We start from the raw sequence: 17,016 nt of genomic DNA on the forward strand, positions 1-17,016 counted from the left end.
TCTGTCCGGTCCCCTCCCCCCTCCCAAGCAGAGAAATATCCTCCTTGTGTTTGTCAGAGGATGTCACTGCTCCAACTGAATCTGGCTCTGAAATAACTTGTGGGAGCTCAGCTAACCTCTGCCCAGAGAGGGCTCAGACAGAGACAGCACAGCAGAGCCTGGACCCTTGTTTTGTCAGAGACTGCTGTTTAGTGCTGCACCTGACCCACCCTTTTCCACCCCCACCCCACCACCCCCAACACAGCAATTCACAGGACAGGAGGGCTAGATGCCTGCTTTCAATTCCTAACCATCACCTATCTCTCATTCCCACTTCAGTAACTCCTGTTAGTCTGTCCAACTCAGATTGTAGAATATGTTAGTTTATGCTGATTAAGTCTGTCCTAGCTAGATCCTAAGCTGTGCTTGATGGGAAGGCTATTGTGCTGCATGCAGAGTCTAACTTCTTAGGATTTCAGGTTAATTTTTGAAGAATTTAAAGAGGGGCTATCTCTGTTCTACATGTGTGACTGCAAGGCCAAGTGTCTGAATAGGGATCTGTTTGTTAGATTCTGAAATTTTGATAACACATTGTTTTTCAGAGTTGGCAAGACTGTCTGTTCTCCTAATTCCTGGTCTGTGTGCTAAGTTATTTTTCTTCTATACTGGTGTAATATTTTCAATGATGCCATGGCTGGTAAAAGGGGTGTGTCTACTGTGGGGGCGGAGCCATAGTGATCCCGCCTCTGGATGGGTAGGGGCGCCGACTAATAGACTGCAGGAGGGCGCTAGAAACCCTAGGGCCGGCCTTGTGGAGACAGACCCTCCAGGTGGCTGCAGGGTTAACCCCAGGTGGGTGCTAGGCATTTCGTAATATACGGTCTTTCATTATTTAAATTATTATATTCTAGGGATGCAGACTGCAAGCTCTGACAATCACCAGAGGCCCTCACTGGTTCATATTTACACAAATCAACCCTTGGGTTTTGGTTTTGGCTTTGGCCGAAACCCGATGAGTTTCGACTGCAGTTTTGGTTTTGGCTAAAAGCTTTCAAATACTTTTGGTGGCAGTTTTGGTTTCAGCTGAAGCAGTTCCAATCGCTCCTCCTACCCTCCTGAAGCTGATCCAACCTCCTCTACTGTCCTCCCTGAAAACCTCAGAAGTCCCCTATGGGCCTACTTACTGGCCTTAGTGGTTTAGTGGGCCTTGGAGTAGGAGCAAATCCTACTTTCTCCTGCCCCTTGCAGTGCCTCATCAAAAATGGCCACTGTTTAAAAAAATGTTGACTGCAACTGGCTGAATATTGACCAGATCTATCTATAAATATATATAGAGAGATATATTCGTTCATTCATTCATTCCAGTACACTGTATTCTAAATTAAAATAAAAGTGGTATTGAGAAGAAAAGCAGAAGCAAATATTGGTCAAAAAGAGGTATTATAGGAGAGCTGATATGTGTGTGTGAAAGGAAACGTCCCTGTGTTGAAACCTCCCATGATTGGAACTGTGTATATTATTAGAATCCATTAGTACAACTTGGTTGGCACTTGCTGATTTGAGTTGTATTTCAATTTATATTCATTGGTACTTCCTCACATCTAAAGGTAAAGCTGTATAAATGATTTTAATGAGCCTAGTGCTCTTGCTGCTATGATGATAGATGGTTGTTCTAAAATATTAAATTATTCTCCTTATTTCAAGCAAGAAAATGAAGCATTAAGCATTAGGGTAGGTTTCATAACTTTTTAAAAATCCAATATCCTTGGGATCTAGCTAATTGAAATAAAATGATTGCCTTTATCATAAAGTGCCTGTGATTTGAAGTGAAGTTCACCTTTATTTCCAGCACCCACGATCAGTAGACAGACAGACAATAGAAGTGCAATCACAGCCAACACTTCTTAAGTTAGCATGTTTCATTTATCGCTTGAGTCAGAGGAACTGAAAGCATTGTCTGCAGAGATGAAGAATTAAATGGCCTTTGCTCACGGGGAATGCTCAGAGCCGGCGAGCACATGAAACAACAAGCTCGCTGGCTCTGAACACTAATTGCATGCAAATGCATGCTAAACAGGGTCATCAGTATTCCTCCCCAGTGGTCAGAAGGCAGCATGCTTTGTCCTGTTTGTCTGTCCTAATTAGATTGTAAGCTCTGTCGAGCAGGGACTCTCTCTTCATGTTTAAGTGTACAGCGCTGCATATGCCTTGTAGTGTTATAGAAATGATAAGTAGTAGTAGTAGTAGCATGCAAAACAAGGGTGCTACTCCTGCAGCAAACCTTATGCCAGATCTCAGCTGGCGTTAGGATTTGCCAGGGCATTGGGGAAGAATGGGGAGACCCTGTTTAGCATGCATTTTCATGCTTTGCAGGACCTCCAGACTCCCCACCCCCCTGAAACACAAAGGCCTGGAGGGTAAGGTGGACCCCCAGATCCCTTGCCCTCCCCCACAAAAATACATAAAAACTTGGTGGTGTAGTGGGACCAGGACAAGCCAGACCTGACCTCCCACCCACCCGAGGGTTAGCCTGGTGGTCTAGCGGTGGGCAAGCCCCCAAACCACCTCGTACCTTAATGCAGGAGGAGGGACTGGCACTCCCTCCCTCCTTTTGCAGGCACCACCTGAAAATGGCGGTGCCCTGCCCTGCCTGGTGCATTCTGGGATGTGCCGGGCTGGGCTTAACTACCATATAAGGTAGTGCCCAGGTACAATTCTCCTGCAGAACTGGAAACACCTTCCTAATGTTCAACGCTGATATTGTGCCTAAATTTACATATCATTAGTGCTGAACATTAGGGAGCTCTTTTGCAGCGCTGACTGGGCAGTATTTGAGTTTTGAGCATCTGCCCTTCAGTGAGTGGAAGATTTGAGCATCGGAGTTTTGAACATCTGCCCTTCAATGAGTAGGAGATTTAGAAAAATTGTGATTGTCACTTATGATGACTGAGATGACAGTTTAGGTAATAAAGAGATGGAGTTGATGGCTTGAAGCTCCATTCATACATAGAAGCCGGTTAGTGCAGTGGGTCAGGGAACTGGGTTCAATTCCCACTGCAGCTCCTTGTGACTCTGGAGAAGTCACTTAACCCTCCATTGCCCCATGTAGAATACCTAGATTGTAAGCCCACTAGGGACAGAGAAAGTACCTGCATATTTTATTTATATTTAGCTCACACCTTTTTGAGTAGTAGCTCAAGGTGAGTTACATTCAGGTACACTGGGTATTTCTCTGTCCCTGGAGGGCTCACAATTTAATTTTGTACATGAGGCAATGAAGGGTTAAGTGACTTGGCCAAGATCACAAGGAGCAGCAGTGGGATTTGAAGTGGCCACCTCTGAATGTCAAGACTGGGGCTCTAACCACTAGGCTAAACATAAACATAAACTGTACCACAGAAAAGCAGTATATCAAATCCCCTTAAACTATATATATATATATATATATAGTTTAAGGGGATTTGATATACTGCTTTTCTGTGGTACAGTTTATGTTTATGTTTAGCCTAGTGGTTAGAATAATAGATAATATTATGAGTGAGAGCTATAAAAAAAACTAGTAGACAATAATCAGAGAGAAAACCCCATATTTAGCATAAAAACAACAATTTCAACAATTAATACTGACCTGTCTTGTGATTAGACTAGGGATATGAATAAAAACTTTCTTTATATGTAGTGCCTAAGAGAAACAAAAAGGGGAATCTGAAAGAATGGAGAGCAAAAAGAATTCCAAAGGGTATGGTGAATTATAAGTATATTAAAAATGAATTCTATGTGTGAACATATATTAAAAATGCAAGGTTAAATAAACAGTGATTATCAAAGAGCACGAGTACATAAAGTATGTGAATATTAAACTGTGCAAACACCAAAGTAAAAATGGGACTAAAAAAGTGAGGCTTATGAAATGTTTGACTAAGACCAACCCTGTAATAGCGTTCTATTCTAGAAGACCCAAAAGTCACCCAAGTGAAATTGCTATAACTTTTAGTTATGGGTTATTACATACCTTAAAAGGCGCTATGCCATCTAGCAGAATAAGAGCACAATCTTTTCTGCTGGACGCAATAGCAAATGCTGCACCGGTGTACTGACAGTTAATATATGGCATCACCATCTTGTTTTGGTGCCAAGTGATGAAAAAACGCGTAAGTGTGCTCCATACAAGCGAGCAGCAATAATTGATAAATAAAGTTAAATAGTTTAGGTTTAAAAAGTGACCTTTTAAAAAAATGAATAAACTGATTTTAAAAAATGTGGATAAAGGAGCCCACATAGATGCAAAAAACCTGAATTATACAAAAATTGAACAAAAACGGGAACATACCGAAAGGAGACAGCGTGAAGATATAGATGCACCAAGTGGATATTGTATGAATATATAGATACATGTGCACGATGAAGAAAAGGGGCATAGAAGGGCATAGAGTGATTACATGAAGGAAAAGGGGGAAGAAACTCAAAATCCATTGTGTGTGTGTGAAGAAGTGAATATGAGGTCAAACACAATTGAACAGTGTGCAGAAAAGAAAAATAATGAGGACTAACTGAAAATGTGGTAGCATAAAAATGAAGCACATCTCATGAATTTTCAGTTAACTTGGGAGTCCCACAGGGATCTATTCTGTCTCCTCTGCTATTTAATATCTTCTTAAGTCCATTAGTAATACAGGCAGTTTTTATTAGCAAAAAAAGTACCTGTACTCAAATGCTAGCCTACCCTTCAGGGGTGAGGTGATCACTCAGGGACCCACCCCACAATAACCAGGTCCCCTGCAACCAGTTACAGAATCTATGAAAAGGCAGAATTGGTGTAGAGCCTGAGCTCTTTCATTAAAACTTGGGGTCCATGGGTCACTTTTAGCAGGCAACGGAAAGGGTGCTGGTACTCAGTAACCCCTCAAAAAAAGCCCTGCTTACAGGACTACATCCATGTTTTCTTTTACGCCGATGACATTCTTATTGTTTTTCCAACTTCTCCCTTCTTTCCTGACTTAACTCCATTACAGATAGCCCTGCAGGCATTGGATACCTGGTTATCCACCCATAAACTAGTAATGAACACCTCGAAAACTACTGTATCATGGATCACTGGATTATATAAAGGCCCAACATTGAATCCCACCTTCTTTGATATTCCACTTCCTACAGTCCAGTCATTCCGAAATTTAGGCATCAAAATCAATTCTGCTTTGTCTTTCAAACATCAAGTCTCCCAGGTGGTCTGAAAAGGCTTTTTCTGGCTTCTTTGTATCCATTCAGTTCACAAGTACCTTGATTTTTCTTCTGTGTATACCTTAATCCATGCTTTCATTATTTCTAGATTAGATTACTGCAATGTTGCTTATGCAGGTATCCCTCAGTCCCAGTTCAAATGACTTCAGATGCTTCAAAACTCAACAATTAGTTTGTTGTTTCAAGCTAAGAAATACAATCCTATTACCCCTCTTTTTTTGCAAACACATTGGCTTTCTGTAAAATATCGGATTTGGTTTAAGGTTTTAGCCATCACCCACTTAGTGGAGGAGTGGCCTAGTGGTTAGGGTGATGGACTTTGGTCCTGAGGAACTGAGTTTGATTCCTGGCACAAGCAGCTCCTTGTGACTCTGGGCAAGTCACTTAATCCTCCATTGCCTGCCGCATTGAGCCTGCCATGAGTGGAAAAGCGCGGGGTACAAATGTAATGAAAAATAAAATAAGGTATTGCACACAGGATCTACTACTTATCTTTACACCCTGATCATTCCTTAGATCCTTTGGCATTTACTTCAGTCCATTGATGCTCATCACTTGGTTTCTCACCCTTTGACGTCTGCTCACTATCCGGCTCATTTTTGAAAGAGATCGCTGGTCATCTTCCGACACAAATCGGAAGATGGCCAGCGATCTCCTGATCCCGGCCAAATCGGTATAATCGAAAGCCGATTTTGGCCAACGCCAATTGCTTTCCATCGCGGAGCCAGCCAAACTTCAAGGGGGCGTGTTGGTAGGGTAGCGAAGGCAAGACGGGGCGGGACGGGGGCATGATTTGAGATGGCCAGCTTCGCCCAATAATGGAAAAAAAGAGAGCCGGCCTTGACGAGCATTTCGCCGGCTTCACTTGGTCCCTTTTTTTTCAGGACCAAGCTTCAAAAAGGTGCCCCAACTGACCAAATGACCACCGGAGGGAATCGGGGATCACCTCCCCTTACTCCCCCAGTGGTCACCAACCCCCTCCCACCCAAAAAAAAATATTTTTTTGCCTGCCTTTATTGCCAGCCTCAAATGTCATACCCAGCTCCCTGACAGCAGTATGCAGGTCCATGGAGCAGTTTTTGTGGGTGCAGTGCACTTCAGGCAGGTGGACCCAGGCCCATCCCCCCCTACTTGTTACACTTGTGGTAGTAAATGGGAGCCCTCCAAACCCCCCCCAAAAACCCACTGTACCCACATGTAGGTGCCCCCCCTTCACCCATAAGGGCTATGGTAATGGTGTATAGTTGTGGGGAGTGGGTTTTGGGGGGGATTTGGGGGGCTCAGCACACAAGGTAAGGGAGGTATGCACCTGGGAGCAATTTTTGAAGTCCACTGCAGTGCCCCCTAGGGTGCCCGGTTGGTGTCCTGGCATGTCAGGGGGACCAGTGCACTACAAATGCTGGCTCCTCCAACGACCAAATGCCTTTGATTTGACCGGGTTTGAGATTGCCGGCATTAGTTTCCATTATTGGCGAAAACTGATGCCAGCCATCTCAAACCCTGTGATCTCTGACATTTGGCCGGCCCCAACCGTATTATCAAAACGAAAGATGGCCAGCCATCTTTTTCGATAATACGGTTCGGGGCCGCTCTTTGCAGTGCCGGCCAAATAGATGGCCGGCCATCTATATGACCAGCGCCATTTGATTATGCCCCTCTATGAGACCCACTAGGACACTGGTGTTCTTCTACCTGGCACCAAGCCTCTGGAATAATCTTCCTGCTATTAATAGATCTGAGCTCTACTTGCCCAAATTTAAAATATTAGGCAAAACTCATTTTTTTTCAATAGGCAATTAATTTACCCATTGTCTAACATTCTTTGTTCATAGCCTGCACAGTTAGACAGATTTACCTACTGCCTAGCTTCTTTGTTCATAATCTGCTTGTTTACTCAGTTAGGCAGTTAGTTAGAAAGATAGACCTTTGAGGAGCTTCCCTCTCCTCCTCCCCTTCTTTCTCCTCACCTCTTTCGCCTTACTCAAATTTGCCTGGTAAATTTGATGAAAGGGAAAGGGGAAATGGAAATGGGACTTCATATACCGCCTTTCTGTGGTATTTTGCAACTACATTCAAAGCGGTTTACATATATACAGGCACTTATTTTGTACATGGGGCAATGGAGGGTTAAGTGACTTGCCCACAGTCACAAGGAGCTGCAGTGACTGTTTGTCCTGTCCTATTTAATTTGTAGTTCCTTTCCAATCTATTCTACTTTGCTTTGCTAGGTGAACCACCTTGACCTTTTATTAGTAAAAGCAGTATATCGAGTTGTACAATAAACAATAAATAAAGACTATCAGCTGTCATGCAAACTTAACTTATTTCTGCGGCATGAGGACAAGAAACATAGTACATGTGGAAAACACGATTTGTCAAAACAGATACTGTTACCTAAAGGAAAACAATATGTGATAAAAACAAAAAGATGTACTAATGTAATTATGAACACTGATATTTGTGTATGAAAACTTTTTGTATTGTTCTTTTATGTGTATATGTGTTTATTGACTCCTAAAGCAGATGGTTATGCTGAAACACAGCTCCATGTCGAATCTCCATGGTGTTTTTACAACAATAAATATTTGTCCTTTGGAACCTCATGATCTCTTGGTGGTGTGTTGAAAGATTCATTGTACACCCTATTCTTAGTTTTGCGCATACCATGACAGGAATGAACCTCACTCCTAAGCCAATGAATGTGGAGTATGATCTCAGTCTCTCAAATTTACTGCTAACGCTTGAGGTAGTACTTGCATTGTGTCAAACAGAGCTTCTTTCTGGAGTTCATAAGATGTAACATTTACAGGCAACTTATCCAGGTGTGTTTGGAAGTTCTTTTTAATCAAGCATGTGGCACTCAAAACAATGGGAAATATTTCTGTAGCTTTCTGCCACATTTTCTTGGTACTTGAGATCTTCTTTCTCTCCACTCTATTCACAGAGTAATTGCTCAGGACCAACACCTCTATAATCAATGCCGTTCTGGTGTTTTTCTCTTTTCCTACCATATCTGTTTTTCTGACATCCAGCTTTTTTATCGGTTGGGATAGGGGTGTCTTAGGTGATAATTACCTCTTTGTTTTCCACAGTTCTGGTAGGCTCATGATCCCAATGCCCAGCATTGACTGTCCAGGCATATAACAAATGGCAGCTAAAAAAAAAATCACTGATCACTGCCAGCTGAATATTTCCCTCACTATGGGGTCCTTTTACTAAGGTGCAGACATTAGCATGCACTAACTGAATAATGAACAGTTAATACAGGAGCCCTTAGCATCTCCTTAACAGGAGGCAGTAAGTGCTTTTGCATTAATTTTTTTTTCATGGCTGCATGCTAAATACTGACAGTGCATGGACAGAAATTGAAATAATAGAAAAAGTCTCATTTTACAGATGTAGTACAAATGGGCTCAGTACACAGGAAAGTCCCACATTAGGGTGTGCTAAGCTCATTAGTAAAAGGTCATCAAAGTTAGCTAAACAAACCTTTTGACAGTGGCATAGCAAGGGCGGGGCGGTGGGGGCGGTCCGCCCCAGGTGTCAGCTCAAGGGGGGGGTGCTCCCAAAGTCCTCTTCTTCCTGCCAGCTCCCGCACCCTACTACCTTTACAAAGAAATCTCGGAAGCCGAGGCGCAGCGACTCGCATCTGCATGTAAAAGAAGTGTGGATCGTCTCTTCGGGCCTTCCCTCACTCTGTCTGTCCCGCCCTCTGCTGACGCAACTTCCTATTCCGCTGAGGGCAGGCACGGGGGAACTCAGAAGGGGGAACAGATGGGAGAAGGGGCGTGGAGCCTCCCAACAGTTAAAATGCACTCCGGGGGGGGGGGGTGCAACGGCGATTAAAATGCACTCCGGGGGGGGGGGTGCAACTGCGAACCTCCCCGGGTGGCAGCCACTGTTGCTACGCCACTGCCTTTTGAATTTCATCCTTGTAATGTATGTAAAATATTGATATGTCTACAAGAATTTCAGTTTGGAGCTAGGTAAAGTCATTTACATACCAAGGAAAAAGATTCTTTAATTGTTTGCTTGAATCTGAGGGAAGCTTACTCACATGTTTTGTTTTTGTACTGCAGGGCTCAAGGAAATCTTATTTCAACAGCTTGGAATATCCAAGATAACTTGCTATTAGCCCAGCAGCCAATACCCAAGGCATCATTGGCACAAAAGAAGCAAAAAGAGCATCTCAAACATCTGAAGCTGTGCTTTTTCCTACTGAAAAAAATACTTTTTTTTTGTTTTGTTTTTCAAATATATGCAAAAATGTCAGAACCTGACTCTTCATCTGCAGTACTAGGCAGCATGGGAAATGGAACTTTTCTGGAGCTGTTTCCGACATCTTTATCAACATCAGTGGATTCTTCCTCTTCCTCCTCCTCCTCAAGCCGCTTATCTAATGTCTATGTCTATGTGTCTATATTTTTGAGCCTCTTGGCTTTTCTCCTTTTGCTATTAATCATCGCTCTTCAGAGGCTGAAAAATATCATCTCCTCTAGTTCCTCCTACCCAGAGTACACTAGCGATGCAGGAAGCTCTTTTACTAATTTAGAAGTGTGCAGCATTTCCTCCCAAAGGTCAACTCTCTCAAACCTTTCTTCATGAAGAGAAATGAAAGAGAATACATTTGCAGCAGAGAACGGTTTCTTCTAACTGTTTAGGGGTGTTGCATGAAACTTTTGCCTTCGATTGCTGTTAATGATGAAGGAGGTTACCTGTTATTTCTCTTTGATTTCTGTTAAATCATCCTCCACTCCTTCTGTGCTGTTGATGTATTTCATCTCCCAGCATGGAGCTTAGCGCCTCTTGTCTTCTCCTGTTAGCAGTCACACACTTTCTTCCACTCAGAAGTCAGCATAAACCTTTGTGAATGTGGCTAGTTAGCTTTCAGATTTGTCTCACCTTAAATCCTTTTATGAATATGAAATATTGAAATAGACTGCTTTTTTTGAATTAATGGTTATTAGACTTGATTTTTTTTTTATTCACATACAAGACAACCACACTGCTTTATTAGTAGAATTGTAGAAGTTTCCAACATTTGAGAACATTCAAGGTCATTTTATTTAACTGATAAAAAATGGTATACTGAAATGTAATTGAACAAAGGGGCCCTTTTACTAAAGGGTATTAAAGCCATTAACATGGCATTAGTGCAGGAAAACACACTATTGCAAAATGCATTAAAGCATTTTGTGGTATTTTGTCAGTTTTTGGGGTCCTTTTACTAAAGCTCACTAAGGGCTGTGTTTACAAAGTTAGCGTTTTTCATGCATGTTAATGATTAAAACGCATTAAGCACTAATGCGGCCATAGGAATCTATTGGCGCATTAGCGTTTAACATGCGTTAACTTTAAGCACGCGGTAAAAATGCTAACATGCCTTAGTAAACAGACCCCTAAGAGATTTAGCACACACTAATGAATTTATGTGCATTAAGTGCCATGCAGCTGACAAGAATACAGTGGCCTGCGTAGCATTTAGCACACACTGGACCAGATTCTATATAAAACGCCTAAAAAATCTACACGGTAAACATTTCTGCCTAAGCTCATTCTATAGGTGGCACCTAGATTTAGGCACTGTATATAGAATACGCTTAGTTGATATCCCAGAGCTTAAAACTATGCGCCTACATTAACACAGACAAAAACATGGCGTAAATCCCAGCACATAGATTTATGTGCACTGGGCCATATTCTATCACTACGTACATAAATTTTGGAATGCCCATGAAATGGAGAAGGGTAGATAGTGGGGTTCCTCAGGGGTCTGTGCTGGGACCGCTGCTTTTTAACATATTTATAAATGATCTAGAGATGGGAGTAACTAGTGAGGTAATTAAATTTGCTGACGACACAAAGTTATTCAAAGTTGTTAAATCGCGAAAGGATTGTGAAAAATTACAAGAGGACCTTACGAGACTGGGCATCTAAATGGTAGATGACGTTTAACGTGAGCAAGTGCAAAATGATGTATGTGGGGAAAAAGGAACCCGAACTATAGCTATGTAATGCAAGGTTCCACGTTAGGAGTCACCGACCAAGAAAGGGATCTAGGCGTCATCGTTGATGATACGTTGAAATCCTGTGCTCAGTATGCTGCGGCAGCTAAGAAAGCAAATAGAATGTTAGGTATTATTAGGAAAGGAATGGAAAACAAAAGGGAGGATGTTATAATGCCTTTGTACTGGTCCATGGTGTAACCACACCTCAAATATTGTGTTCAATTCTGGTCACCGCATCTCAAAAAAGATATAGTGGAATTAGAAAAGGTACAGAGAAGGGCGATGAAAATGATAAAGGGAATGGGACAACTTCCATATGAGGAAAGCCTGAAGCATCTAGGGCTCTTCAGCTTGAAGAAGAGATGGCTGAGGGGAGATATGATAGAGGTCTATAAAATAATGAGTGGAGGTCTATAAAATAATGAGTGGAGTGGAACAGGTAGACGTTAATCATTTGTTTACTCTTTCCAAAAATACTAGGATTAAAGGGCATCCGATGAAGCTACAAAGTAGTAAATTTAATACGAATCGGAGAAAATTTTTCTTCACTCAACGTGTAATTAAACTCTGGAATTCGTTGCCAGAGAATGTAGTAAAGGGGGGGTTTAAAAAGAGTCTGGACAGCTTCCTAAAGAAAAAGTCCATAAACCATTATTAAATTGACTTGGAGAAAATCCACTGCTTATTTCTAGGATAAGCAGCATAAAATGTATTGAGCTTTTTTGTGATCTTGCCAGGTATTTGTGACCTGGATTGGCCACTGTTGGAAACAGGATGCTGTGCTTGATGGACCTTTGGTCTGTCCCAGTGTGGTAATACTTATGTACCCATTTCCCTACCCATAGCCATGCCCCTTTTGAACTGCACACATTAGAATTCATTTGATAATACACTTAGCGATTTGTTCTTGTACATTCTAATTATTGCCAATTAGTGCTCATTAATGCTTGTTAAGTGCTGTTATCAGCGCTGAATAGCTTGCTAAGCCAATTAAGTTATGCACCTTGTTCTAGAATACGCTTGGATTTTGGCACGGATCTCTAGGCACGCTATATAGAATCCGGCAGTAAATCCATTAGCTCTCCTTAGTAAAAGGCCCCGTGGTGTGCTAAGCATGTGTTAACTGTTTTTAAAAACATTTGTGTAAAGGGGCATGTCATGGGTGGGAATGGTCATGCCTATGCTATCTGGCTAGTGCATTCTGATTAGCACACACTGACTGGATAACAGAGACTTTAACATGGGAGCACTTAGCATCTCCTAAATAGAAGGTGCTAAGTGCTCCCACATTATCATTTTTTTTCTTTTTTTTTTGCAGGTCTCTTGTGCTAATGACAACATTAGTGCACGACCTGCAAATAAGAAAATAAAGGGGCCTTTATACTAAGCCACATACACACGTCCTATGCGTGTCAGTTTTGAACTACCACCCGGCTACCGCATGGCCCGGGCAGTAATTTCATTTTTATGTGTGCCAGAAAATTGTCCAGTGTGTGGCGCTAACCGGCAGTAATCAGCATTGTACACGCGCTGACGATTACTGCCCGGTTAATGCGTGAGACCTTACCGCTAAGTCAATGGGTGGCGGTAAAGTCTCAGGCCCATAATGGACGAGCGCCAAATTTCATTTTGCCAAACATCCATTTTTGGCCCCCCCAAAAAAGGCCTTGTTTGCAGGTGAACTGAAAAGTGGGCCTGCACGCGTCCAATACATGTGTCTACGCCAGCGCAGGCCATTTTTCGGCGCACCTTAGTAAAAGGACTCAAAAAAGTCCTAAAAAGTACTGCATTAAATCTGATCTTAGCTTTTGGAAAGTTCCGCGTTAGAACACATTAAGCCCAGACTTTAGTCCAGGGTCCCCAAGGTAAGCTTCAAAAATGTTTGTTTGTTTTTTAATTCAGTTACAGAATAATGAGATATATTTGTACATTAGTGAATTTGGAATATAGAGGGGTTTGGTTTTTTTTTACTGCATTGCTGTATTTTTTTTTCTATTAAACTTTTTTTTTTGTCATGGAAGAAAAATGGGGAAATTTAGCATCTCTGAAACTGGCAATTTTTCTGCTATCTATCTCATTCTGGAACATGAGACTAATAAAAGAGATGCATGCTGCAGGGAAGAATTTAAATCACGCATATCTGGCTTTTTTAATGTGAGAACTGTAAATTCTAATGACAAAACAGATGTGATGGAGTTTGTTCACAGAAGGACATTCACGGCGTAGAGTGCTTTCAAATGTATCTATTTAAACAAATATGGAACCATTCAGCTGGTACGTGCTTTCAAAGTTGTTCCTGTCATGAATTGTTTTAAGCCAGCATTATCTCTGTGCCAGCACGTCTCCTAGAGCCTAACTCCGCAAAGAGGGCACAGTACGGAATTTGAGACAGAATAGTCATTTCTTTGGCACAAGCTTGTGATGTGTTACAAAAAAGAGTGTGACCTCATTATGGTGCTAGGCAATAGGAGAAGATGGGCCATAAGAGAGACAGCTGTGATTCAACTGGAAACGTCTTCACACAACACAGCAATCACAGCCCCCACATAAAAAGTATAGCTACCCAAATTGTCTATTGTATAAATGTTATCTGTTCCAGCTTTGTCTAACTGTGAAAGTAACTTTTAGCACAGTTTTTACTTACCATTGAGAATATATGCAGCACTGTACAAGGTAAGCACAAATGAATGAAAATAGATTCAATAAATCAGCACAAGTCATACAGCAACAATGTGTCAGGGAGTTCTTTCTAAAATGCATCCCAAATAGTCATCTCTTTACTAACCTTTTACAATTCTTTTGGCACATTTTATAAAATACTCAGGGGCCCTTTTACTAAGCTGCGTAACCGTCTACATGCGCCCAACGTATGCCAAAATGGAGTTACCAAAAACTATTTTCAGACACATGTATTGGGAGTGCGCCAAGTGGCATTTGATACGCTTAGGTCATTACCGCCCGGTTACCGCATGAGACTTTACCACTGAGTCAATGGCTGGCACTAAATTCTCACATCCAAAATGGACGTGCAGCAATTTTCATTTTGCCGCACATCCGTTTTCGGCAAAAAAATTTTAAAGGCATTTTTTTGCAGGTGCGCTGAAAAATGATTCTCTTCGCACCTAAATCACGTGCATACACTACCGCAGGCCATTTTTCAGGGCATCTTAGTAAAAGGACCCCTCAAATAGCTGCAAAGTCCTTGTAGCTCATTTTCACAGGGACGCTTTGAAAATTTGTGGTAGAGCCTGTGTGTGTGCTTTGTACCGTGGAGCTTTACATCTTTGATTCATGTGTACAGAAAATGAATGGTAAAAACACACATGAGGATTTGAACATATAATCTGTGGGTACTGATATTCTCCCCTGGCTTAAATATACTGCTGGAAATGACTTCTCCCAGTTTGGCTAAAAGCATGCTCATTCTTTTAGCTGGACTACAGAGGGAAATTTCCTAACAAGCCAGTTTACCCAAGTAAGTTTCTATTTACCCAGGCAAATGACTGAAAAAAAAAATGTCTTCTAAAAGAATGAATCTGATTCCAGTCCTCAAGGCCCAACTAGTGGAACTTGTTTCCAAAGAAACCAAAATTATGCACATTGGAGGCAATGGATGCAAATGTTCTCATACATATTCATCATGGAGAACCTGAAAACTATCTATTTGGGAGAGGGGTGGTTCTGACTAACACGGACCTGACAAGAACTGTGTTACAATTTCTATGGGTCAGCAGCCAGAAAGGTTTTGTTTCGTGTCATTTTCTGTATCGTTTATGTAAATGTTTGTTTTATTTGTGTTTTCTTGGCCATTTTGTCATTATGGGAATGCTGCCCTGCTAAGCAAGAATATTACAGTGGTTCTTTTAGAAGCTCTATTCTTTTGGACATTTGAAAACTGGCATTTAGATATCCATATTGCATGGATGCCCAAATTACAATTTTACAAAGGTAGAATATTGACATCTAACACTGCAGTATGTCTAGGGTTACCATATGTCCGCATTTACCGGGTGGGTTGGCAACCAGGCGGGTTTTGCCAATCTGCCCGTTTGTCCGGATTTCTGGACAAACAGGCAGGCTGGTGGGCGCACAAACGGGCAGATTGCTAGCCTCTCCTCCCCTTACTTACTACTGATTCAAAATGGCCACCGAGAGTTGAAGTGATCTCGCGAGACTTCAACTTTCGGCAGCCATTTTGAATCGGCGCCGGGATCAGCGACAGGAAGGATGCATGCTGGGCAGCGCTCCGGGCAAGAAAGAGGGGGCTCTTTCCTGCCCCGAAGAGGTCACTAGACCACCAGGGCAGTAGTAAGGTAAGGGGAGGGGTGACGGGGAGGGCTCCTGCGCCCGATCTGCTGAACGCCTCTGGAGGAAATCTCGCACCCATTCAGATTTCCTTCACTACAAATTCATGCTATCCTCCTTCCAGTCCTCACTATTCCTTGCCAAACAGGACTATTACACCCAATTGACTAATTCTCTCAGCTCTAACCCTCGTCGTCTCTTCGCCACCCTTAACTCCCTCCTCAAAGTGCCCTCCGCTCCCCCCCCCCCCCCCCCCCGTCACTCTCTCCTCAATCACTGGCTGACTACTTCCGCGACAAGGTGCAAAAGATCAACCTTGAGTTCACTACCAAGCCACCTCCTCCTCTTCACCCTTCAACCCTCTCCCTCAACCAACCAACCCAGACCTCCTTCTCCTCCTTTCCTGATATCTCCGAGGAGGAAACCGCCCGCCTTCTTTCCTCCTCAAAATGCACCACTTGTTCCTCTGATCCCATCCCCACCAACTTACTTAACACCATCTCTCCTACTATCACCCCCTCCATCTGTCATATCCTCAACCTCTCTCTCTCCACTGCAACTGTCCCCGACACCTTCAAGCATGCTGTAGTCACGCCACTCCTCAAAAAACCATCACTAGACCCTACCTGTCCCTCCAACTACCGCCCCATCTCCCTCCTACCCTTCCTCTCCAAGACACTTGAGCGCGCAGTCCACAGCCGCTGCCTTGATTTTCTCTCCTCTCATGCCATCCTTGATCCGCTTCAATCCGGTTTTCGCCCTCTTCACTCGACAGAAACAGCACTTTCTAAAGTCTGTAATGACCTGTTCCTTGCCAAATCCAGAGGCCACTACTCCATCCTCATCCTCCTGGATCTATCCGCCGCTTTTGACACTGTCAATCATGACTTACTTCTTGCCACACTGTCCTCATTTGGGTTCCAGGGCTCTGTCCTCTCCTGGTTCTCCTCCTATCTCTCCCACCGCACCTTCAAAGTTCACTCTCATGGATCTTCCTCCACCCCCATCCCCTTATCTGTTGGTGTTCCCCAGGGATCGGTCCTTGGACCCCTTCTCTTCTCAATCTACACCTCTTCCCTGGGCTCCCTGATCTCATCTCATGGTTTCCAGTATCATCTCTATGCTGATGACACCCAACTGTATCTCTCCACACCAGACATCACCGTGGAGACCCAGGCAAAGGTATCGGCCTGCTTATCCGACATTGCTGCCTGGATGTCCAACCGCCACCTGAAACTGAACATGTCCAAGACCGAGCTTATCGTCTTTCCACCAAAACCCACTTCTCCTCTTCCTCCACTTTCTATCTCAGTTGATAACACCCTCATCCTCCCCGTCTCATCTGCCCGCAACCTCGGAGTCATCTTTGACTCCTCTCTCTCCTTCTCTGCGCATATCCAGCAGATAGCCAAGACCTGTCGCTTCTTCCTCTTTAACATCAGCAAAATTCGCCCTTTCCTCTCTGAACACACCACCCGAACTCTCG

At 42.9% G+C, this 17,016-nt stretch overlaps 1 protein-coding gene across 6 annotated transcripts in view; it reads left to right on the forward strand.

Annotated features, from left to right (window-relative positions):
* Window positions 1–10,499, forward strand: part of SERTM1 (serine rich and transmembrane domain containing 1) — a 78,331-nt gene extending 67,832 nt beyond the window's left edge. For all 6 annotated transcript variants that reach the window (XM_030199400.1, XM_030199402.1, XM_030199403.1 and 3 more), the window contains one exon: window positions 9,297–10,499. In XM_030199400.1, the coding sequence (XP_030055260.1) occupies window positions 9,484–9,822 (339 nt within the window). In that variant the 5' untranslated portion in view covers window positions 9,297–9,483 and the 3' untranslated portion in view covers window positions 9,823–10,499. The remainder of the gene's footprint in view (window positions 1–9,296) is intronic.
* The last annotated feature ends 6,517 nt before the right edge of the window (window positions 10,500–17,016 follow it).

This window comes from Microcaecilia unicolor, chromosome 4 (genome assembly GCF_901765095.1).
Source record: "Microcaecilia unicolor chromosome 4, aMicUni1.1, whole genome shotgun sequence".
In the NCBI taxonomy this organism is placed as follows: Eukaryota; Metazoa; Chordata; class Amphibia; order Gymnophiona; family Siphonopidae; genus Microcaecilia; species Microcaecilia unicolor.